This window comes from Mastomys coucha, unplaced genomic scaffold, assembly GCF_008632895.1.
Source record: "Mastomys coucha isolate ucsf_1 unplaced genomic scaffold, UCSF_Mcou_1 pScaffold15, whole genome shotgun sequence".
Lineage (NCBI taxonomy): Eukaryota > Metazoa > Chordata > Mammalia > Rodentia > Muridae > Mastomys > Mastomys coucha.
The window spans coordinates 31,082,072-31,106,026 of NW_022196897.1; the positions used below are offsets into that span (position 1 = coordinate 31,082,072).

Sequence of the window (23,955 nt, forward strand, 5' to 3'; positions counted from 1 at the left end):
TGAAACCAAGAGACTGTACATATACACAGAGTAAGAATAGGCACAAGGGAATGACCCTTAATGGAATGAAGTCAAATGTCATAAATGAAGATTGGTTGACACAAAGGTACAAATTAGAGGAAAACATTTCTAAGTTCAGACATGTTATTTAGGATAACAAAATATTTAGGATAACAAGAGCTATGACTTTCTTAGTGTCCAGCTAGACATGCAAGATTACCATAACCCAGAGCAGCTATAGCTACAACTCTGAGCAAAATAAGTCTCCCTGATTCTGGATAATGGGATGCAAATCCAAGACTACCTGTCAGGGCAATAGATTTTTTCTTCTCTGTCTATACTACAGTGGCATGCATATATTATAAAATGATTTTGTTTTTAAAAATTAAATACAATGAAAAATTTTTAATATTGAACATTTAAAGGAACTGGAAAATAATTTAAATGATGAAATATAGCCAGTGGGGTAAAGTGAAAGGACAGAATACAAGAATCTAAGGTCTGTAGACAAAAGAACAATAGGAGTGATGAATAGAACCAGGCCTCAGCTGCAAAGTCTGCATGTGCTACAGTAATTGCTCAAAAATTTACCAAATACATGACAGCCAGACTTTGACCTGTCTTTCTCTTCAAATCTAGTCAACATGGGGATATGGCATTCTTTCTTTCCTGTAGAGTAGAACAAATTTTCCAAAGTTCTAATGTCACAAGACACTAGATGATAGAAAATGAATAAATATATTGTAAGCTTTGAATTTCTTGATTAAATTCAAATGAGGCTTTTGTGGTTTATGGGTTAAACAGGGGTCAATAAATTATCTCCAAGTAACCTTATGACCTCCCTTACCCTCTCCTAGAAGCTGGGGACAGTACACTTTGTCTGAGTAATTTGAGGAGAAAAAAAATGTATTGAATGGATTTATGTGCAATGGTACAGTGATTTTTCCCTTGCGTTGTTTTTCTATCTCAATAATCTTGAAAGGAAGATGTGTTTTCTGTTTATCAGGTAGATAGGAGCCTGTTCCTGGGCTATGGTTCAGCGACTTGTCCAGGATTACAATGAGGACACACAGAGTGAACTGAAGGATGCCTTGTGGAAGACGACATGCTCTGGGCTTAGACAAGGCACAAGAGCAAACACGCAGTGAGCTGGGCAGTCTCTTCTGTAGCCATTATTCTGAAAATCTTGGGTCTTAGTTTTTATGCCTAATAGGGTATTTCTCAAAGGACCCAAGCTCAGGTTAGGCCAGGAGAGATAATCTAAGCCTAATGCAGCTCAAAGAGCAGCGGTTAAAGAAACAATTAACATTAATGAAATTTCCCAGGCTCCCATTCCTTTGGATTTCCAAGTCCTATCTCTCCTTTCTGTGGTTATCATACTATTAAGATTTATGACCTCAAAAATTTAAAAGTCCATTTATTACACAATAAAATATTTTGAAGAATTAATGGACTGTATTAATTTTTCTTTTGCAGCAAGATCCTCTGCCTTTAGGGCCTAGCCCTTGAGTCACTGGTAGGTACTGCCACACACAGTTTACTTTTAAACTTTTGTATAAAAATTATAAAAAATCATTGTCTCAAAATCCAGGAGAAATGTGTCCAGAGTTCAAAGGAGGGCATTCCTCTGGGTTTAGGATGTTTCAGAGCACAGATTGAAAATAAATGCAGATTTTGGAGTTCAGCTCTCTGACACAGTGCTCACAGCAGAGCTACACATAGGTCAAGGAAGTCTCTGCAGGGGTCTAGAACCCACAAAGAAGAATTGGAGGAAGCTGTCAGCAGAGCCAGATGTTTGGCAACCTGGGGTGAGGTTGGGGGAGGGGCAGCATTTTGCTTCGTTTTTTGTGAGTGGTTAGAAATTTGCAACCTGATTTAACAGGGTGGGAGGAACTAAAGTTGACATGCAAATTCCCTGGAGACTGAGCTGTTCTTTGAGTCTGGCTAGCTTGGGACAAAGAAATATCGGGCATCCCCTGAGAAGGTACCGGAAACTGAGGACTCTGCCTGGATCTGAGCAGGTAAGCAGAGAAGAGGCCATGGCATGGCTCTGGACATAAACGGACATTCGCCTCTTTTCCAAATGAAACTTCTCTCTACTAATACTGTACAGTACTTTGGGGATTTCTTTTCCTGTTTTTTGTTTTTTCTTTCTGTATAAATTGTCTTCATAAACAAAACGGTAATGACCTCCCTTAAAGCCTGCACCTCTAAACCCAGGATAGAGAGAACGATGAGGTTGCAGTCCCGGCAGGATAGCCTGACACACTGCAGTTTTAAATGGTCAGGAGAACAAGGTAAAGAAAAGCCCTGTTTAAAGGAGTTTTCTGATTTCTGGTTTTGTACGTGTGCCCTGTGCTGTGTTACATTAACATTTAGAGAAGTGAAAGTGGGTTTTCTTGAGGCCAGTTTCTTCCCCTTTTATTTTCTAGAGCATTTTGCCTAACAGTAGATCTTTTTTTTCCTCCTGTATTTGGAAAACAGTTTTGTCTTGCCAGTGCTTGAGACTTTAGGAATGTGGGAACAAACTCCAAGATCTTCTCCTGCTCAGCAGGACTGGTTGTACTATGAAGTCACCTGATTCTCAATGACAATCCTCCAGCAGCATGCTTTATGTACAGGTATAGAAACTGTTTACTTCCCCCAATGAAGTATGAATGTATCTTTACTAGCTTCTATACTTTGAACTTGGTATCCAATTTCCTCACTTCAGGGTGGGAATGACACTTTGCTGTGTAAAGATTAACTATTGAGCACTGGGTCACTGATTGAGCTGAGTGACCTTAGACCAGCAGGAGGAGATCTCTAATTTGTTATTCGTTCGTTACAACTGATCAGCGTTTTAGTAAGTACAGCTTTTCACCTGTGAAAATGTAGCTACTAAATAAAACCATGAGGAAGTAATTTTCAAAATTTCAAGTTTATAATTTGAGGACAAAGTCAATTTCCATCACAAAACACTAATATTTAAAACTATTATTGGAATCCATCATGAATATGACTTGATGCTAACCACAGTCTTCTTTAAAAAGTTAAATTGAACTTTGAACATAACAATGACCAAAGAGTGTTCAGATGACTTGCACACCATCACATCGCATGTTTGTTTACTCTTGTAAAATTAAACCATACTAAATACATGAAATGTGAAATCTGACAGTTATTATAAGCTAGGAGTTAATGTCTTCATTTTCAAAGAAATATGTCAATTTCCTTGCAAATGATAAGCCTAAACAAGGCGTAAAATGATGTTTTGAAGCACTAATTGTCTTAGCTGGTGGTATGAATGAAGAATTAGGCAGCCATTAGTGGGAGCTAATCAGTTCTCTCTCTTGAGGCAAAGGCCTTGAATGAGCATTGCAGCTTGCTGGACCCTGTGAACAGAGGGGTACCACAGAAGACACTATTTCATGGAAGACATCCCTGAAATATTACTACCTCCAATATAACAAGCCCAGAAGTATAAAGAGCTACACTTTTTACTGAAGGGATTAGATTTTACTATAAAGGCACAAAGGCCTGTGCCTGTAATCCTAGGACTTAGTAGGCAGGAAATTCGTGGACTCCAGATAAGTTAAGGTTGCATCATGGTGCTCTGTCCCCCTAGTATTTTTTTTAAAGGAAATGAATTCCCCTGCAGACCATACTGCTGCATAGAGTTTATGTGGAATTGATAAAGAGAAAACAGAGGAGAATAATTGAAAGCCATTGATTTTAAAACTCAGAAAATAGAATAAAAGGAAATGAGAGGCTCCTATGAGCAGGGGGTTTTCTCCCTTGAGCAGGGGGTTTTCTTCCTTTGAGCAAGGGTTTTTCTCTATGGGTCTGACTACTTGCCTTCACAAGAGAGGTCCTGTTTGCCCTGCACTCTCAGACACACTTGGCTATAAACATTACATTGGCCTCCGAATTCACTTTTGAATCTGTTGCACAGTCGCTGGCCTCCAAGGTAAGTCACCCTAACTCCTCAATATTATTACAAGGCTGAACTAGATGTTGATGCAACATACTAACACATTTCTTGTTTGTTTGTTTGTTTGTTTGTTTGTTTTGGGATAGGGTCTTGCTATGTAGTCAAGACTCATAATCCTTCAGTCTCTTCCCCAGTAAGATTATTGAGATAATAAAAATGTGCCACCACGCCCAACAAGATGGACATCATTGCCACAAAGTCAGAAGCATTATTTTACTTTTTAAGAGTTATATACCTGAGTCATAGTAGATGCTCAGTAAACATTTGTAGACTTAATGGTGACCTTTTTTCACATCTAGAAGGTCTCTACATTTGCTCACATAAGCCATTACACATGGCTTTCTCATATTGATTTGTTGGGTGCTAAAATAGGTGTAAATAACCAGGAAGACCATTTTTAGATGGTTGTTGCTGCTGCTGCTGTTTAAGACAGAGCCGTATTATGTAGTACATGCTGGAACTCACTGTGCGACTCAGGGTGATGTTGAAATGAAGGAAATGCTCTTGCCTCAGTCTCCCTAGTGCTGAGATTATAGGTACAAGCAAACACTCCTAATTCCATGTGTGAGTACTGCACCAGTCTTTCACAGATTGAAGGAAAGATAGCGAAGTTAAAAGGTGGCCACAGAAGACTGCACAGTGGTAACATATACTCCCTGTGAGGATAATGGAGGGCTGCTTGGAACATGACAGTGAAGTACTCTAGGAGTTGAAATAATCCCACTCAAAACATACTTGTCCCCAAAGATATAGTAAAGCTCTCCAACTAATATCCCAAACATAAGGCAAACTCTTGACCCTGAGTTTCACTACAATGGTTTCTCTAATTATGTGTCCTGTGATCAGATTAAGAGAGGCACATCCTCCTAGGAGCAGTTTCTTCATCTCACACAATTCACTGAGCTCTTTGGCTACTTCTGTTCAGCTGTTATCTTGATTTAGGGAAAATCCTACATGAACAATGCTGCTTATAACAATGGTGTAACTATAATGTGCAATTAAACATGATACCATACCAATAGAATAGACTTTCACCAAGGTGGCAACAACTCACTGTAACATGTCTGTGTCAGGGACATACCTCACAGCAAAGCCAAAGAACTCCCAGGATGTTTAGGAACAGCCCTGAAAAGGCTCCAGGAATTTTGCACAGAGCCCGCCGCATGACAAGGTTCTGTGACTCTCGACACAGGGCCAGAATATATTTGTAAGGAATCTAAACGGTTCAGTCCCAACATCTCAGTGACATTTGCAGTTGGAATCAATTTCCAGGCCTTAAGAATAAATACTCCTATTTTACTGTAAAACTAAAAATGACTCTCTTGTGACCATATGCTCTTGAGCTCCAGTATTTCATAGCTTCTCTCTGATTCTTTGAAATTCATGATCTTGTTTCTACCTGAATGAATCGATGTCTATCACAGCTCAAATTCCTGGAAGAATTTGATGTTAGGCTCAGCTAAATACTATGCCCACTGCCTCGATAGAATTGAAACAAATCACTCACAGACAGCAATGCATGGTAAAATGTTCAGTCAAGATCTAACCAAATGTGACAAGGCAACTGGTGAAGCCAATGGAGAGACACAGTCATCTCTGTTTCCTACATCAGCAGATACCCCAATAGCAAGCAATTTAAAATCACATTGCAGGCACAGCAGGCATGCTCTATCTTTTTCATCCACTCGGATACCTAAATAAACATAGTACCAGACAGGATGTATCCATTATTATAAGATGGATGCTTGGAAAGGTTACTGATGCTTGAAGGAAGAAAGACTACTTTTAGCAGAGACAACATGACAGACCTGAACAAAAATGTAGCATTTCATTTAGGAACAAGAGGAGTTCCGGAGATCTGAACATACTGGGATAAAAGCATCATGCTTTAGGGAAAGAATACAGAGTGAGAAAATTCACAAGACAGTCTTGTGAGAAAGATACGTGGTAGCAGTATGATCAGATACGGAAACCATCATGACCTCAGCTGTCATTTAACACTGTGTTCTGGCTGGGGTTGAATAGAAGAGGAAGGACGGAAGATAAAGAGCTACTTTAAAGCCTCTTCCATGACAGTTTTGAACAGCACCCATTCTAGATTCAGCTTACTGTGTTGTGAAAATAAACATCACACACACTCCACATTGCGGACTCAGATGACTGCAGCAGCAGCATCCCCTAGATGTCCAGTACTTATGACATCAGATATTTTCTATGTAAGACTCTGTATTCTCACACTAAGGAAAAATGTTGCCATTCTGTCTATGTTTCCACTACCAAATGTATCATGTACTCATTCTTCTCTTCTTAAAAATCCCTTAGCATCTTAAAGTTTTCTTTATTCCTAGAATTAGTAAGTGTGTGTGTCTATGTGTGTGATTTATTTTCATCAGTGCAGGAACTTATGTGTCATGGTTCGTGTCTGGCGGTCTGAGGAAAACTTTTGGGAGTTGGTGCTCTCCTTTCATGTTGTTGTTTCTTGTTCTTCCTCTCAGGCTCATGCTCTAGGCTGGTTGTCCCAGGGAATTTTGGGTAGTTCTGTTTCCACCTCTCATCTTACTCCAGAACTGCTGGGACTATAGAGGTGTGTCTGCTTTTTTACTTGGGTTCTGAGAATCAAACTCAGGTTGAAAAACTTATGCAGCAAATTCTTTTACTTGCTTACCCATCTTTCCAGCTCCCTGTTAAATTCTTATAATTATTCACAGTGCATAGAGATTTTCATTTTATGAAAATGTATATAATATCATTGCTTCACTCAGAATCCTCCAGTGTTGTGCCAAGTAAGCACATGTTCTCTTCAACAAGTATCTCAAAGCCCCTCAGTCCCAGAAGTCCTTTGTGACTAACATCTGCCCCTGTCTACCTCACTATTTTTCTTCACTCAACACATCAGGGTATTGATTGACCAGGCCTAGTCTTCTCCAGTCTTGGACCATTCAGTAACTATCATCTTCCTTCAAATTTTAGATCTTCACCAAGACCCCACATGGCCCCAGTGAGGTTGATCTCCTAATCCACAGCTGCTTCCCATTATCCTGTCCTCTTGTCTCTAAAAGACCTACAATATTTACTATAGTATTTACCCTCCAGTTTTTCCATAAAATGTAAGCTGTCTACGAATTGACTTACAGCTTTATATCCTGCCCTGGCACCAGTGTCAGAGCCACACGAAGGGAACATGACAGGTGTTATGTCTTAAAAGCTTAAGCAGAGGAACATGTAATTGAAGATAACAGAACTGCCATGTGTAAATCAAGTGACGTCTAAGGAGTGATGGTTATCATTAACACCTCTCTAACTCAATTTCCAAAGCATAAAATGTAGGGGAAATATAAATGAGTAAAACAGCCAATGAATGGGGTTAAAAGGTGATTAAACGTCCGTTGTCAGTGTGATAGGAAAACTGGAATAGCTGCTTGCTGCACAACCTGATGACCCAAATTCAATACTCAGACCAACTGATTCCAAGTAGTTTTCTTCTGGAGACCACACATGCTCTGTGGCATGTAGGTGGCTCCATATACATTATATACATACTATACTAATTAATGAGAGGCTGTAGAGATGGCTTAATCCTCCTCCAGAGGGCCTAATTCCCAGCAACCACATGTTGACTCACTAAATATATCAATAAGTAATAATCCTCTGAATGTCCTTCAGAAAGGTTATGCACACTTCCCTAAACAGCAGAGTTCTAGATGATTATGGAACAGTAGAATGTGGTTTCAAGAAACACCACAGAATCATACTTCCTCTGGTCAAGAAGGAACAAGTGGCTGAGTTGCTTAGGTATCATGTGGAGGGACAGATGACATTCAGAGAGAACTTATCTTCACATCAATATCAATATACTAAGATTTAAATTTTAAGTGTTAAGTCTCAAGTTATCCACAGTTTTTAAAGGTTACCTGGAGAATTAGGTGTTTGTACTTTTAAAAAATAAAGTGTCCTCATTGTCACAACTTAGTAAAATAACTAAATAGAATCAGAAGAAAATAAACTTGTGTCTGTTTTCTCATATAAGAATGAAATGAAGGCTAGAGAGATGGCTTGGAGACTAAGTACTTGTTTACTTACATAGAACCTGGCTTTGGTACCTAGCACCTATATGGCTAAAACTGTCTGTAACTCAAGTTCTGGGCATACTCTCATCTGGCCTCTGTGGATACTACACACACCTGATACACATACATGCAGGCAGGCAATCATATACACAAAATAACAATAAATAAAACCTAACAGTAAAAAATAATGGACTGAAGAGGGTAAGGAAGATTGCTCAGGCAGGAAACTATTTGCTATAAAAGCATAAGAACCTGACTTGAGAAAGATATAGATGCATCAACATGCATTTGTGACCCCAGTAGGACAGAGGACAGATACTAAAAGATCCATGGAGCTTATTGGCAAGAACCCTAGGACACTGATGAGCTACAGGTTCCGTGAGAGCATCTGTATCAGGAATGTAAGACTGAGTATGAGGACAAGACCAACATCGACCTTGAGCCTCTGAATGCCCATGTGCAGACTTGCAGCCCCTAAATACACAGAAACACGTGCATGCATGCATACAAACATACTTACACGCATGCATATATATACGTACATATACCACACACATCAAAAAACAAGCAAACAGCACACACACACACACACACACACACACACACACACACTAAAAAAAAAACAACAATATTAACAACAAAAACACTTGAGCCTTAGTACTTTTTGTTTATTTAGCCAAGGAATCACTATGTATTCCTGGCTGACCTGGAATTCTCTACTTAATCCAGTTTAACTTTAAACTCACAGAAGTTTGCCTCTGTCTCTCTATTGTGACAATTCACTGAGCACAGGATTCTCAAATATCTCTAAGCTACTACTATTATTTTCTTTGTTTTTTTGTATAACAAAATCTCAGGATGAGGTTTAAGGTAAACCTGGGTCACAGGACTGCAGTTCAGGATTCCAGGCTTGACAGGAAGGACCTTTGCTCTTGGTGCCCTATCTCCAGGAAATTCTGTTTGTTTGATTTTAGGGGGCTGGGTTTCAGTATGTAGCCCATTCTGGTGTGACACTCACTATGTAGCCCAGACTTGTGCCTATCTCTCAGTAATTTTCCAACCTCAGCCTTCCAGGTCCTAAATCACAGGTGTATAACACCACTCCTGGCTGTAATTCTACTGTTTCTGGAGTTGCGAAAAAATGGGAATCTTAGTTTAAAATAATGGTGCTCTCTGTAGAGGGCTGATATTCTGCAGAAAAAAAAAACAATGATGATGGCTAGCTTATTTCAACGTTTTACTTCCTTCTTAGATAACAGTTTATGATGGAGCCCTCGCCTCTTGAGCTACCAGTTGATGCAGTGCATCGGATCGCGGCTGAACTCAATTGTGACCCAACAGATGAGAGGGTTGCTCTCCGCTTGGATGAGGAAGATAAACTGAGTCATTTTAGGAACTGTTTTTATATCCCCAAAATGCGGGACCTGCCTTCAAGTAAGAATACTGGGAAAGGTTTTATAAACCAATTTAGTAATTTCTGCTAAAGCATGTGACTGTCATAATTCTTTGACAACCATTGTTCCATTACATAATAGAGCTGCTACAATTGTTTCTGAGCAAACAGCAGGCCCTCCGTGCTACTCTTATAAGCCCATCCACCTACCTGAGCCTTGCATGCTTTATGTTTCCTATCCTTCTCTGAATATAATGCTCACAGGGTGTTTACGCTGCCATCCACTTCTCTGAACAATACGGCAGCTGATTGAAAAGTATACGCGGAGGCGTTTACTTGTTCTCGGCACTTAAAGCACAAAGCAATCCTTTTCAAAGAGATATTAGAACACCTCTTATTTTGTGGCTTCTCATTGATAGCCTGGTGCTTGTCTGGGAGCTAATTCATCTGCGACTGGGAGTATTAGGTGGCATAATATGGGAATAGCTATCTTTACATGCTGTAAGGAAAGGCATCAGTGTAAGGTACAGGAGACCCACACTGCATGTCTAATATGACAATGTGACCTGTACATTTCTGTTTGGGGGAAATGCCTATTTTTAAACATAGGTAGCACAGGAACAAACAAAAATATATGAAGCATCTTATGTGGAGCTCTGTTGCTTCCCATCAGTTCAAAGACAACAAAGTTAGTTGGAATGAATTACAGGGTAGTTTCACATGATTTATGCAGTCCAACTTTCTTTATTTTCCCCTTCAATTTCAAATACTCAGAATCTGATAGCTCCACTCACACTATTTCAGAATAGGATTGGGTCACATACCCTCACTTGGCTTACACTACATGACCTCCCACCCCCCGGGAAACCTGGAGGATTCATTCATGTGTGACTGTTGTATCTAGCACCAGACATAATTCTGAAAAGAAGAAAGAGGAGTACAAACTAGGTGTCACAGGATAGATATACTTGCCTCAGAATGGACACTTAAAAATAGATGAGATGTTAAATTGTGTTGTGTAGATTTTAGCATATTACTTTCCTATGTGTTACAAGTAGAAATTTCTGGGACTGTAAAGATTTTTGCTCAGTGATTAGGAGTACATACTGCTCTTCCAGAAGATTAGAGTTCGATTCCCAGCATACATATCAGATTATTCACAAGTGTCTATTATTTCAGCTCCAGGGAAATTCAAGACCTCTGGCCTATGTGGGTACATGTTTTTAAAGGTTTTTAATTAGTTTAATTTTCAAAATAAATGCTCCTTTTAAAAACCAGCTTGGTATATATAATTCTTTAAGAGTTCATACCATTGTCCCTACCCTAAGGATAGCATCTGCTTTGAGTTTCTGTCCAGCAGACTTGCTTGTTTAACTGATTGAGAATCCTTAAAGGAAATAAAAAAGGGACAATAAATTGATTCAATAAATTTGTTAAAATAATTAGAGTTTCAGAAGGTAAACAATTTTAGTTTATCAAGACAAGGCATGCTTTCCTCAACAGCAGACTGAGGATGAATGGGAACTTTACTAGAAATTCTGTTTCTCAGTTCTGGTCCCAGAATTATTTAATTACAGCCTTAGGTGAGGCCATTGTCACCTATCTTAGATGAAGCAGGGTGGCATCCTGGAGGCAGATCAATTCCATCTCCATTCTCGAATTCTCATTTTGTGTGTGGTTTTCCCTAAGGATTCACCCATTTGACCATCATTTCTTCATTGTTTTCTCTCTGTGTCTCACTTTTCTCAGAATAACCGAGTGAAGTAAGCAGTGATTTTCAATGTGCTTGAAAGTATATCTAGTATAGGAGACCTGTAATAAGGAAAATCATGAAGAGCATAAGATGCTCTGCTCTGAGATATCACTCTGGTAGGTGCTCTGTATAGATGCAGATGAACTAAACCAAGGAACAGCTCAGGTTTGTCCTGTACAAACAAAATGGTACCAAACACGGGAGCAAATGAGGGTGCCATCTCTTTTGTGTTACATTTATAAAATATAGATGCATCAAAAAAAATCAGTATTCCAAGAGAACAGGGCAATGGCATAGCAAGCAAATCTGAGGGACTAATGTAAGACACAAAGAGCTTGAAATGTTGAGCAACAGAAAGAAAGGGAAATCAGCAAGGCTTAGAAAAGTGAAGGCAACAGGATGCCCAATGGTAGAAGTTTACCTTTTTGATTTGTCTACAAGATCTTACTCTGTAGTCTTGTTCTCGAGCCTCTCAAATGCTGGGATTTCAGGTGTATGCCACCATTTCCAACTCTGATAGTATGTACCTTAGAATCATAAGAAAACACTGCACTTACTGACCTAATCCATATATGGCTTAGCTGTTTTATCTCTAGACATTAGTACCCCATCTGAGGTGTAGCCACCAAAGATTTTTCCCATCTTTCTCCACTCCTTGCCTGTGTTTTTGTCTTGAAGTATTTTCCCTATGCTTTCTCCCAAACAGTTTCAAAGTTCGGGGTCTACTTTGATGCATTTTGAGTGGCTCACTCTGCAGGTTGGGAGATCAGGCTTAAGTTTGAAAGACTACCAATGTAAAGATGCATACAGAAATCCTACTTGTCTAGCCCTATTTAGTAAAGTCAATCTTTCCTTAATTATATTTTTGGGTTTTTTTATTGAGGATTTCATGTACTAGTCCACTGTTTTATATCATTTTTACCTCTTTCCCCATTCTGACTCTTCCTGTACCCTCAGATCTTCTCTCAAATCATGACTTATATGTGTTTTATGAATACACACATACATTTGATTTATATCAAACGCATTCACATATATGACAACCCTTGTCAAAAAATTAGGAGTTAGATTTTTGTGGGTCTCTTCTCTTTTGGTCTGCATGTCTGTTTATGTTCTAGTACCTTGCTGGCGTTGTTACTGTTGCTCTGTAATATAATTTGGCATTGGGTTCTGTAGTTCTGCCAGCATTGCTCTTTATAAGAGTTTATAAGAGAGTTGGTTTTGCAATTTGGAGTATTTTGTGCTCCGTATGGTATTCATGACACATTCCAATCTGAAAAGAATGATGACACTTACATTTACTAGGCAGATTGCTTTTAATATATATACATATATATGTATATATACGAAATATATATGTATGTATTGCAAATGGCTATGAATATGAAGTATATAATATTAATATATTATATATGACATATTTTTTCTGGACTAATGAACTGAACAGATATTTCTTGAAAGAAGAAATACAAATGATCAGATACTTGAAAAGTGTTCAACATCCTTGATCATTATGAAATTGAAAATAAAAAAATTCTTGAGATTCTGTACTAGCCCAGAAATAATGGCTAATATAAAAGCAAACACAAAAGAAGAGAGAGAGAGAGAGAGAGAGAGAGAGAGAGAGAGAGAGAGAGAGAAGAAGAAGAAGAAGAAGAAGAAGAAGAAGAAGAAGAAGAAGAAGAAGAAGAAGAAGAAGAGGAAGAGGAAGAGGAAGAGGAAGAGGAAGAGGAAGAGGAAGAAGAAGAAGAAGAAGAAGAAGAAGAAGAAGAAGAAGAAGAAGAAGAAGAAGAAGAAGAAGAAGAAGAAGAAGAAGAAGAAGAAGAAAAGGAAAGAAAAGAAAAAGCCCGGGTAGTATATAGTGAGTGTGAGTAGGGGGCAATAAGACCAAAGAAGCAAAAGTAATGAGGTGAGGTGAGGAAGGGGACTGAGCTTCAGGACAAACTTGAACTATTTATTATTCAGTAGACTCAATGCTAGCAGGCAACTGTCACAGCCCAGCTCTATGGGATAGGTTAAGTAGCAGTGGCAGGATTCACGTAATTAGCTACTCATTAAAAAGTAATGCCTTTTGCTACTTTCCTGTGTGTGGCCTTGATTTGGAGATGAGGAGGGTGACAGCTAAGTTTTACCATGCTATGAAGAATGTAAGGACAAAGGGAAAACAGGTCAGGGTGTGTCCTCCTCATTGAGGAGAGTTCAGACTTTACCTAACATGTCCCCATCTAACTGGGAAAATGCTCTGCTGATAAAAATGTCTTTTTTTCCCTTCATTTTAAAAAGATTTATTTAAATGTTTGTGTGAGGCTGATATAGTTTCTTTTTACACATTATCATACTTCATTTATTTTTTGTTTTATTTTTTTAGATATTTTCTTTCTTTACATTTCATATGTTATCCACTTTCCTGGATCCCCCTCCAAAAAACTCATACCCTCTCCCCCCTACCCCTCCTGCTGCTTACCAACCCACCCACTCCCTCTTCCTGGCCCTGGCATTCCCCTACACTGGGGCATAGAGCCTTCACAAGACCAAGGGCCTTTCCTCCCACTGATGACCTACAAGGCCAGCCTTTGCTTCATATGCAGCTGGAGCCATGAGTCCCATCATGTGTACTCTTTGGTTGGTGGTTTAGTCCCTGGAAGCTCTCAGGGTACTGGTTAGGGTTGGTTAATATTGTTGTTTGTCTTATGGGGCTGCAAACTCCTTCAGCTCCTTGGGTCCTTTCTCTAGTTCCTCAGTTGGGGACCCTATGCTCAGTCCAATGGTTGGCTGAGAGCATCCACTTTTGTATTTGTCAGGCACTGGCAGAGTCCCTCAGGGGACAGCTATATTAGGCTCCTGTTAGCAAACACTTGTTGGCATCCATAATAGTGTCTAGGTTTGGTGAGTGTATATTGGATGGATCCACAGGTGGGACTGTCTCTGGATGGCCTTTCCTTCAGTCTCTGCTCCACATTTTGTCTCTGTATCTCCTCCCATGGGAATTTTGTTCCCCCTTCTAAGGAGAACCTAAGTAACCACACTTTGGTCTTCTTTCTTCTTGAGCTTCATGTAGTCTGTGAATTGTATGTTGGGTATTCTGAGCTTCTGGGCTAATATCCATATCAGTGAGTGAATACCATATGTGTTCTTTTGTGATTGGGTTATCTCACTCAGGATATTTTCTACTTCCATCCATTTGCCTAAGAATTTCATTAATTCATTGTTTTTAATAGCTGAGTAGCACTCCATTGTGTAAATGTACCACATTTTCTGTATCCAGTCCTCTGTTCAGAAACATTTGGGTTGTTTCCAGCTTCTGGCTATTATAAATGAGGATGCTTTAAACATAGTGGAGCATTATTATGTCCTTATTACATGTTTGGAACATCTCCTGAATATATGCCCAAAAGTGATATTTCTGGGTCCTCAGGTAGCACTATGTTCAATTTTCTGAGTAACCGCTAAACTGATTTCCAGAGTGGTTGTACCAGCTTGCAATCCACCAGCAATGAAGGAGTGTTCTTTCTCCACATTTCTGCCAGCATCTGCTGTCCCTGAGTTTTTATCTTAGCTATTCTCACTGGTGTGAGGTGGAATCTCAGGGTTGTTTTGATTTGCATTTCCCTGATGACTAAGGATGTTGAACATTTCTTCAGGTGCTTCTCAGTCATTCTGTATTCGTCAGTTGAGAATTCTTTGTTTAGCTCTGTACCCCACTTTTAATAAGGTTATTTGGTTCTCTGGAGTCTAACTTCTTGAGTTCTTTGTATATATTGGATATTAGCCCTCTATCAGATGTATCATTGGTAAAGATCTTTTCCCAATCTGTTCATTGCTGTTTTGTCCTATTAAAAGTGTTCTTTGCTGTACAGAAGCTTTGAAATTTTATAAGGTCCCATTTGTCGATTCTTGATCTTAGAGCATAAGCTATTCCATCTTCCAACAAAGCCACATCTCCTAATCCTTTCCAATCAGTTTCACAAATCTGGGACCAAGTTTTCAAATATGTGGGACTATGTGAGTTTTTCTCATTCAGAAGTTCCCATCCAATCAACCACAGTTATATAACTTTTTCCTAAGGGGAATTTATTTTCAAGAATATAGGAAAATCCATTTTAAGTTCTCAAAATACAGCCTTTATTCTGTAGCCCTCCACCCCACAATTTCAAAACTACATAAAAGACTAACAGGCTCAAAATTTCACAAGATTCTATCAGTTTGGAGTATAAATGTGGTAATGAAGCATAATTTTATCATTCTTCCTCTTTCAAAATCAAGTCCCAGGGCTTTGTGTGGGCAAAGCTTGGCATCCTCATAAAAAAAAAAAAAAAAAAAACTATCCTCTCTTAGTAGCCATGATTTGCCTCTAGCTCTTTACCTAGGTATGAAGCCAGGTGAGATTTACCCCATTCAAGCTGCCATGCCAAGTGATGTCATTATTCAGTATTGTTTAGCTGACTGTACTTTTATGTTTAATAGGTGAATTTCCCTGTCATACATAGAAGTCACTATCATCCAGTAGATGTCTGGTCCTCTGTCTCTTAGGTTATCTAATCCCATGTGGACAGCCCTAAACACCCACACATATAAGGAACACAACAGGGAATAAGCAGGTTGTATTTTAAAATTTATATATATATTCATATATAACAATAATTAAACTCTAAGAGGCAATTTACCACAAGATAATATTAACAAATCTAATAATATTTAACTGTACTTAGTAAGGTGGGTATTGTGTGTGATGTTAGTATTAATCTGCACAGAAATACAAAAAGTTATTCACTCATTTTATTCTGAGCAATAGTAGACTAGACACAGCTTTTATTCAGTAATATATAGAAGCCAATTAGTGGATGTTTATGATGTGAATAAATCTGTACAGTCAGATACATGGGTTCCATTTTACATATTAGTACCAGATCTTTGTGCACAGCATGAATTCAGAACCCATCTCTGCCTGTTCTTCTGCATATGCCTGCTACTGAGAAGATATTTTGGTTTTAAGTTTTGTCTTGATGAGGATGGAAGGCTACCTCTTTTCTGTAGGTTGCACAATACCCAGCTTCCAAGGGCCCAGCTTCCTGTATGTCTGCTAGGAAACTGAGACTTTGATTGGTAATGTGTTCTTCTACTGGTACTAGAGGGAAGAAAGCTGGGAGCAAAGTTAGCAAGTACCTGTATTACTTTGTTCCTCAGAGATGTGACCCAGAAACCTGAGCTGGATTAACACATAGTTACAAGAATAAGTAATGGAGGGCATGGGCAGAAAACAAACCAACAATGGCAATACTGAAAGACCCCCAGAGCTCGGGAGACCCTCACTCAAGTCTCGGGATAACACGACCACCCAATAACTCACGAGAGACCAAACTTACTGCAATCACATGAGGTTTATTTGGGATAGGCCGGCACCGGGGTCGATTTCGTGACCATGCAGGCCAGAGGAGTTCGACCCCGAACACAAGAAGTGAGGGGTATTTAAAGAGAAAAACCACAAACTGGGGGTGGGGGGTGAGAGGGTTACCAAGGAAACATAACATAAAAACAGTGGAAAATTCCAAAGGGACCCAAGTCTTGGTTTAATCAGGTCACAAGAAAGTCATCCTGCATACTCATTGTCTAGAGGAATGTGGTTTGGTCAATGCTATCTTCTTAATGGCTGACCACTATCCTGTTCCTTATTCTGGTCAATGCTATCTTCTTAATGGCTGACCATTCCCTAGAACTATACAGATGGCTCATATCCTGCCTTTTGTTTTGGACCTAACTAGGGGAAGCCTTTGTGGCCAACAGGTTTCTGAAACTGGCTAGTCTACATTCTTGGCTCATTACAGAGACCTTCTATGTCCTTTAAGTAAAGGTTATACAGTATACATACATTTCTACTAATACATTTCCCTTTTCATTAGCATGCTTTTTCTCAAATTTCTAAATCTTCCAGTCTTTCAATACCTATTCCCTTCTTCACACTCTTTAGAGGAAATATGCTCTGACAAGGAGAAGAAGGAGTAGGATTCTCCTAGAATTCTGACAGACCACCAAATGCATGATTTGGGTTCTAATTCAGTGAATTCCTCAAGAATACAAAGAAACATTGTATCTCCTTTACAGTATGGTTGTATTTCCAGTTCTGAAATTTTAGTGTAATCTACTGACTGCCCTTAAATAAGAAGTTAGATCCCAATAAGCTTATCTCAAATTGAAAACATCCTAAATTGTAAATGCATTTGAAAGTTGAAAAACTGTGAGTGATACTTATGCCTGTTAAGGTGAACTGACTTGTGCCTCTGCTATCACTTCTCCAAAATCAGTAGCAGCCACTAGACACAGCACCATAGACTCCGATGTCATGCTGGATGGGCTTCTTCATGTCAAGTTGTATCTGACTGCTACCTAAGTACAAAATACAAGCAAGTGTTCCAAAGTTCAAAAGAAAGTAAATACTCATCATACCTGAACCGAGTATAAAAGAATGAGCTTTATTTTAAAACATTTTAAGGCAGAATAGCACTCTCTCTTTTATTTTACGACCAGGAACAGACCTACTCCTTAAGACGTTTGACCTGCAGAATTAAATGTAATGGATAAGGGAAGGAAATAAATCCTTCCCTCCCCAGTTGGCCAATTGCTTTGTTTCTGAAGTAGCTTCATCTTCAACTAAAGTTTTGACCTGATTCTTAAGAAGACTGCGATCTCATATTTACAGACATATGCATAAGTCCCAGCTAGGTGCTATTCGAGACTTCTAAAATGCAGTTCAGTATTGCCAACAGTAATAACAAGACAGTTGCTTTAGTATCACAATTATTAAGACTGGAACAATTTTACAGTTAGGCAGTTCATATCCAACAAATTCAGATGGCATGCCTAGCTCTGCCTAGTAATAAGGGGCTCCAAATAATCAAAACATAGAGGAAACAGGCACAGCTGGGCCATCTGTGTTTTCACCTAGTGATTGTAAACACAACCGGCAACTATCTTATTTCCCCTAACTTGTAAAAACATTGTGTCTCTGAAGAACAGAATAGCTTTCATTTTCTTCCCCTTTCCTATTCTTTCTCAGCATACTTTTTTTTCTTTCCCCATCCTCAAACGTGGAAAGAAAATCTCAATTTAGACAAAATCAAAATAAATACAAAAGTATTTTTCCAGCTTTCTTAAACAAATGGTTATCCTGTCCCAGTGATAAGACAAAATATCGGGTCAAGATTCCCAGCAGACTGGGTCACACTTCTAGTCCTGGAGAGGAGAGTAAAGGAGGAGCCTGAATAGAAGCAGGAGGGAGCCATATGTATAGGTTTATTGGACAGTTGTTGGAGAGGGAGCAAAATTAGGAACAAGTTCAGTAGAAAGCTTCCTGGCACTAGAGTTATCCAGGTGCTAGCAGGTGGACATGGGAACAAGCCATAGTCATCTGAAATGTTAGTGTCAAGATGTGTGGTAGAGTCTTCCAAACATGACCCAATTACTGAGCAGAGTTAAAAGCTGTTTCAATATGCTCCGAATGAGGAGTGCCTTCAGTTTTACATTGTATGGTGGTCTTGCTGTCCACTCCCTGGTCCTCTGGTGTCCAGAAACCCTCTGGGAGGCAAGGAGGAAGGGTCAAGTAGCCTTCTACCACACAAGATTCTGGATACCTCTCACTGTAGGAGCCAAGGGGCATTAAAAAAAAAAAACAACAAAAACAAAAAACCAAAAAACCAGAAGGTTGCAACTGGGGCTTATGGGATATTGGCAAAACTAGGCTAGAATTAAGTTCTCTTTCTACACTCCTTCCTTAAGCTTCTGAGGAAGCTGCCTTGCACTGATAGAGGGTACTTTGAGGCTCATGTCAACAGCCAGGAAACTAAGAGGATTGAGAAGGAAGATGTGTTCCTATGAGAAGATCTTTATTAACAACCCAGTAACATTGGGCAGAAGTGAGGGCAATGATCTGAAATTCATCCTCATTTGCTCACAGCAATCTCACTGTGTGTTCTTTAGGGAAAGGGAAACAAAGGATTAAGATTGTAATGGTGATCACCCACCTATCTGGCTTCATAATTTGATTCATATTACCTTGGAACTTTATGCCTCTGTCTGCCATGCAAAGCTTTGTTGGGACAGAAAGGTCACTGTAGCCTAGAGAGTAGTTTCTATCACTTTAACTAGTTTTATTATTCTTGGTGTGGAAGGTAACTTTAGGGGAGAAAGATTGAATAGCATTGCTAGAGGAAACAAAACAAAACAAACAAACACAAAAAACAAGATGGAGTCAGATATACCATGGAGCTGTCCAGAATAGTGACACTGCCTTCCTTCAGACCTTCAGTGGCTGACCAGATACTATTCCATTTTTCAAAGTGAGGTTGAATATATACTATATACAATGGCACATTGAAAATTGCTATTAAATGTTAGTTTAGAGCCAGGCATAGTGGCACATACCTTTTAAATACCAACATTTTGTAGACATACGCTGACTCTGTGGGTTCAAAACCAGCATAGACTACATTGGAAGATGCAGGACACCCAGAGCTACATAGTGATACCCTGTCTCAAGAACAGAAAGAAGGAAAGAAAGAAAGAAAGAAAGAAAGAAAGAAAGAAAGAAAGAAAGAAAGAAAGAAAGAGAGAGAGGGAAGAAGAGAGGGAAGGAAGGAGAGAGGGAGGGAAGGAAAGAGGAAGGGAAGGGGGAGGGAGGGGAGGAGGGAGGGAGGAAGGAAGGACAGAAGAAAGGAAGGAAAGGAAAGAAAGAAAGAAAAAGAACAAGAAAGAGAGAGAGAGAGAAGAAATTCTATCTTAGAATTTCTAATTGAACTGCTTTATAATAACACCCAAACCCCATAGCTGTTCACAAATGGTGTCATGTCTTTACATACACATATGGAGAAGAGCATGCCACCTATGAATACTTTCTAAGCAAATAATGTATTTTTTGGAGTTATGTCTCACTGAGGTATTTCATTTTCTTTCATCCCCACCCCACATGCCTTCAGGCTAAAACATTAGCATAAAGTACTCATATATCTGATCACAGCAATTTGTCCCAAGACAATGTTGTCAAAGCAGCTTTGGGAGCCTAGCTTTGACAGCTTGTCTTTTTTGCGTCATTCTGTACTTTGACATCTCTGAAGCATAAAGTCATATTCTTTCATTCACAGAAAAAAAAAGTCAAACCTGGACAATATTTTTTTAAAAAGAATATGTCTTGCAAAATAATTGAAGAATGCTAGTCTTTTATCCTAATTTATTCTAATAACAAACATCAATTGCACAAAATTAATTTTACTGTTTTATTCTTCTTAAAATGAATGCAATTGCCACTAGTCACACTAAATACTGATGTGTAGACTACAGGAAGACCTGTGGCTCAGACATACTAAGTTCATACCAGGCGCCCAGTGTGACCTGGGCATCTGATGCTTCTTCTGGCCTCTGTGGATAGATGCTTGACAGACTCACAGACAGACACACGAATAAAAGCAATCATAAAGTAAGGATAACAGTGTTAATAATAAGGCTAATTCATGTTTTCTTCTTGAAACTTCTGTTGGATGCTCAAAATGAAATTGTTATTGGTTCTGTTTGTGTATCTGCTCAGTTAAAATGTATTGGGAGTGTAGTCTTTTTCACTTTGAGAGAGACAACTGGGCAGAACCTTTGTCCTGCATTCTAACACGATCCACTTATTTACTATAATATCCTGAACAATATGCACTTTACAATGTGAAGTGTGGGAAGACTTTTGTCTCAAGAGATTTATTGATGAATATTAAGACATTTTAAATGGGGTTTCTCAAGTCTTATATTCCTATAACTACATGTCATCTAAGGTAGAAAGTAAAGTACTCTCTGTGACCTTAGAAATTCCATTAATCTCCAGGAATCTCAGAGTTTCGTTTGTTTGTTTCGTTTTGTGATTTTTGTGAATTGGGTTGAGTGAAAGACTTCCTAAAGTAAGCCTGGATAATCTGTTAAGTGATTTTTTTTTAATGGCTAATACAGAAGCACTCTATAGGAAAAAGTTAAATAGTCATTGGTGTTGCATGTAGTTTCACATGCTACTGCCTTAGCCCTGGGTGGGCCTCCCTACAAGCCCCTCCCCACTTCTCTTTTGTTTAGCCACCTTTGTTCCTAGAGGTGACTGCACTACCAGCTCCACCCAAGACCCATGAATCCGAGGCACAATTGCTGGGGGCATATCTCTCCCACCTAGAAAAGTGTGCCTTACCAATTTATTATCTTTGTCTCTCTATCTGCCCTTAACTTAGTGACTAGTCCCACCTAGCCCCTGCCCAACATCTTTGGCCACCCACCTGTAACAGAAGCCACAGGCCACAGCTCTCTCAAGACCTCACATAGTTACTATGTTATTTTTCCTCCAAAGCATGGCAGAAAAAGCTCCTCTCCTTCCCTGGGTCTGCCTCTTCCTCCTAGGATCCAGAAGTCCTACCTATACTTCTACCCAGCAATTAGCCCCTGCCTTTCTTTACTGACAAATCAAGAACCAATTGGGGAACAGGGTGTTAGTATCAGAACCTCCCCTTACACATTGGTATTTTTTTCAGCTTTCTTTTTTTTTTTAAATGGTGGACTAGAAAGTAAACCTAAGGAAGCACATGAAGAATTGCTTATCACTACAGCATTTTAGAGTCATTATTTCATGAAAGGGGCATATTCACTTTAAACAGAAGCAACCATATAAGTATAGAGAAATAATGTTATATATAAGTATTAAATATACTTATATGTTTTAAAAATTAGTAGAATATTTCTTTTGATCACAACATACCTGCAACTGATATGTAACATTTTCAATTAAAAGCTTGTGTGAACAAATTGTATTACTAAGTGAATGGTCTAAACATATAATGTACACATCTGGTGTGTGTGGAAAGCAGTGTAATAGAAAATTCATACATAGAGAAGACAAGAAACTCTACTTATAGATATTAAAATAATCAAAACTTAAAATAGCTTCATTATTATGCCTACGATGACTAAAGGGGTGTACTTCCTTTGAGTTAAAACAACCCAGTAAAACCTGGCAGACTGTAAGTCACTCCGAAGAGTACCACTTGGGAAATCCACCTGTCAGATTCAGTAACCTCAGCAGAAGGTCTGGATATGTCCTTTGCCACCTGAGGTGAGAGGCAGTAGCTGCAGATGTGAAATGTCAGCTGAAGGAGTAGTAACTAAGGGTCTGGTGGTCCTTTGTGGAGAAATGTTTCCTAAATACAGTAATTACCTCACAAGAAAAAGAGCTAACACAGATGCACCTAGCCAAAGTAAGATTTGCTTTGGTTTCTGTATTTTGTGGCTGGACTTGATTTTGTTTCTATGGTCATTTTTGTCCTCTGATGAAGGAATTAGAACCAACATCAGTAACAGTAAAACAAGTTACACTTTTGTTTTTCTTAAATTTAGGTCAAACTTGAGACTTCAAGTCCAATATGATGCTGAAGTTTTATTTTATTTCTCAGATGTGCATATAGCATGTACTGGTCCTTCCTTGTCAGAGCTTTATGTTTGAAGCTATCAAGATCCTTTCTCCTACCTCTTCATAAAGTGTTGAACAATTATAATCTAAATTCTGCCCATCAGTGGGTCTCCCTACTCTTGTGGATCATTAGCTGTGGGGGAAAGTGTATGTGTGTGTGTGTGTGTGTGTGTGTGTGTGTGTGCACATGCACCAAAGCTCTGTGAGTACATATGATGAATGACCTCTCTGGGACCAGAACAGCAGTCAGTAGGCAGGTCAACTTTACTTAGGGTGATTTAAGGTTTATAAAGTTTTTCAGGAAATGAGAATAGGATCATCCAGGATGGGCAAAGATCATTGGCTGGGGGCTTAGAAACTCAGGTGATAGGAGAAAAGAAATTAATTCTGTAATCAAACTAAGGCTACATGACATTCCTCAGGTAGGGGGTTTTGAATTCTCCAAAGTCAGAGAAGGGAAGACCTGCTAATTGAGAGAGTCTTCCACATTGTATTGAGCCCAGAGGCTATCCAGTCATGGTGGATTCCAACATAAAATAGCAAACCTTTCTCACTCCCATTGTGCAGTGAGATACCAGAGTTTACCCCTTCAGTTTAACTGGCTTTTGGTACTGATTTGCCTCCAAACAACTTCTTCCTGTGTTCCTCAGCCTTTATCAATCACTATTAAACAGTCAAGCTGGATTTTCTTCATCATCTATAAGAAAGAATATGTATTGTCTTTCTCTGTCTAGCTTCTTTGGTTACACAACCAAACCTGGAATTGCTAAATAATTATAAGGGTCATTGCTTTAAACTAGGTGCACCCATCCATAATTAAGTTTGATAGAGTTTGGCATCAACAAAATGAAAGCAAGCTGTTTATCTGACCTCCTAAAAGACCAAGAGAAATGGGAGATGAGAGTTAAAAGTGCCAACGGGCAGCTTCACTCACTCTGAAAAAGAAGAGTTACCTTAATCCTTTTCACCTGGTAATATTTAATCCTTTAAAAATAACTTGAAAGAATCCGTCATTGATGAAGCCATAGTTTCCATTATTTTGCCTCAGCCTTACATGAAAAGTAATTTTGATAGCTGAGTAGTACTCCCTTGTGTAGATGTACCACAATTTCTGTATCCACTCCTCTGTTGAGGGACATCTGGGTTGTTTCCAGGTTCTGGCTATTATAAATAAGGCTGCTATGAACATGGTGGAATATGTGTCCTTCTTACATGTTGCAGTATCTTTTGGGTATGCCCAGGAGTGGTATAGCTGGGTCCTCCGGTAGAACTATGTCCAATTTCCGGAGGAACCGCCAA

The 23,955-nt window shown here is 39.1% G+C and overlaps 1 protein-coding gene across 3 annotated transcripts in view; it reads left to right on the top strand.

The window, feature by feature from the left end:
• The first annotated feature begins 1,915 nt into the window (after window positions 1-1,915).
• Window positions 1,916-23,955, top strand: part of Kynu (kynureninase) — a 128,646-nt gene continuing 106,606 nt past the window's right edge. For 2 of the 3 annotated variants that reach the window (XM_031370146.1, XM_031370148.1), the window contains exons 1-2: window positions 1,916-2,021; window positions 9,293-9,474. In XM_031370146.1, the coding sequence (XP_031226006.1) occupies window positions 9,303-9,474 (172 nt within the window). In that variant the 5' untranslated portion in view covers window positions 1,916-2,021; window positions 9,293-9,302. Of the gene's footprint in view, window positions 2,022-6,009; window positions 6,558-9,292; window positions 9,475-23,955 lie in introns of those variants that run through there. The other variant, XM_031370147.1, reaches the window with a different exon arrangement.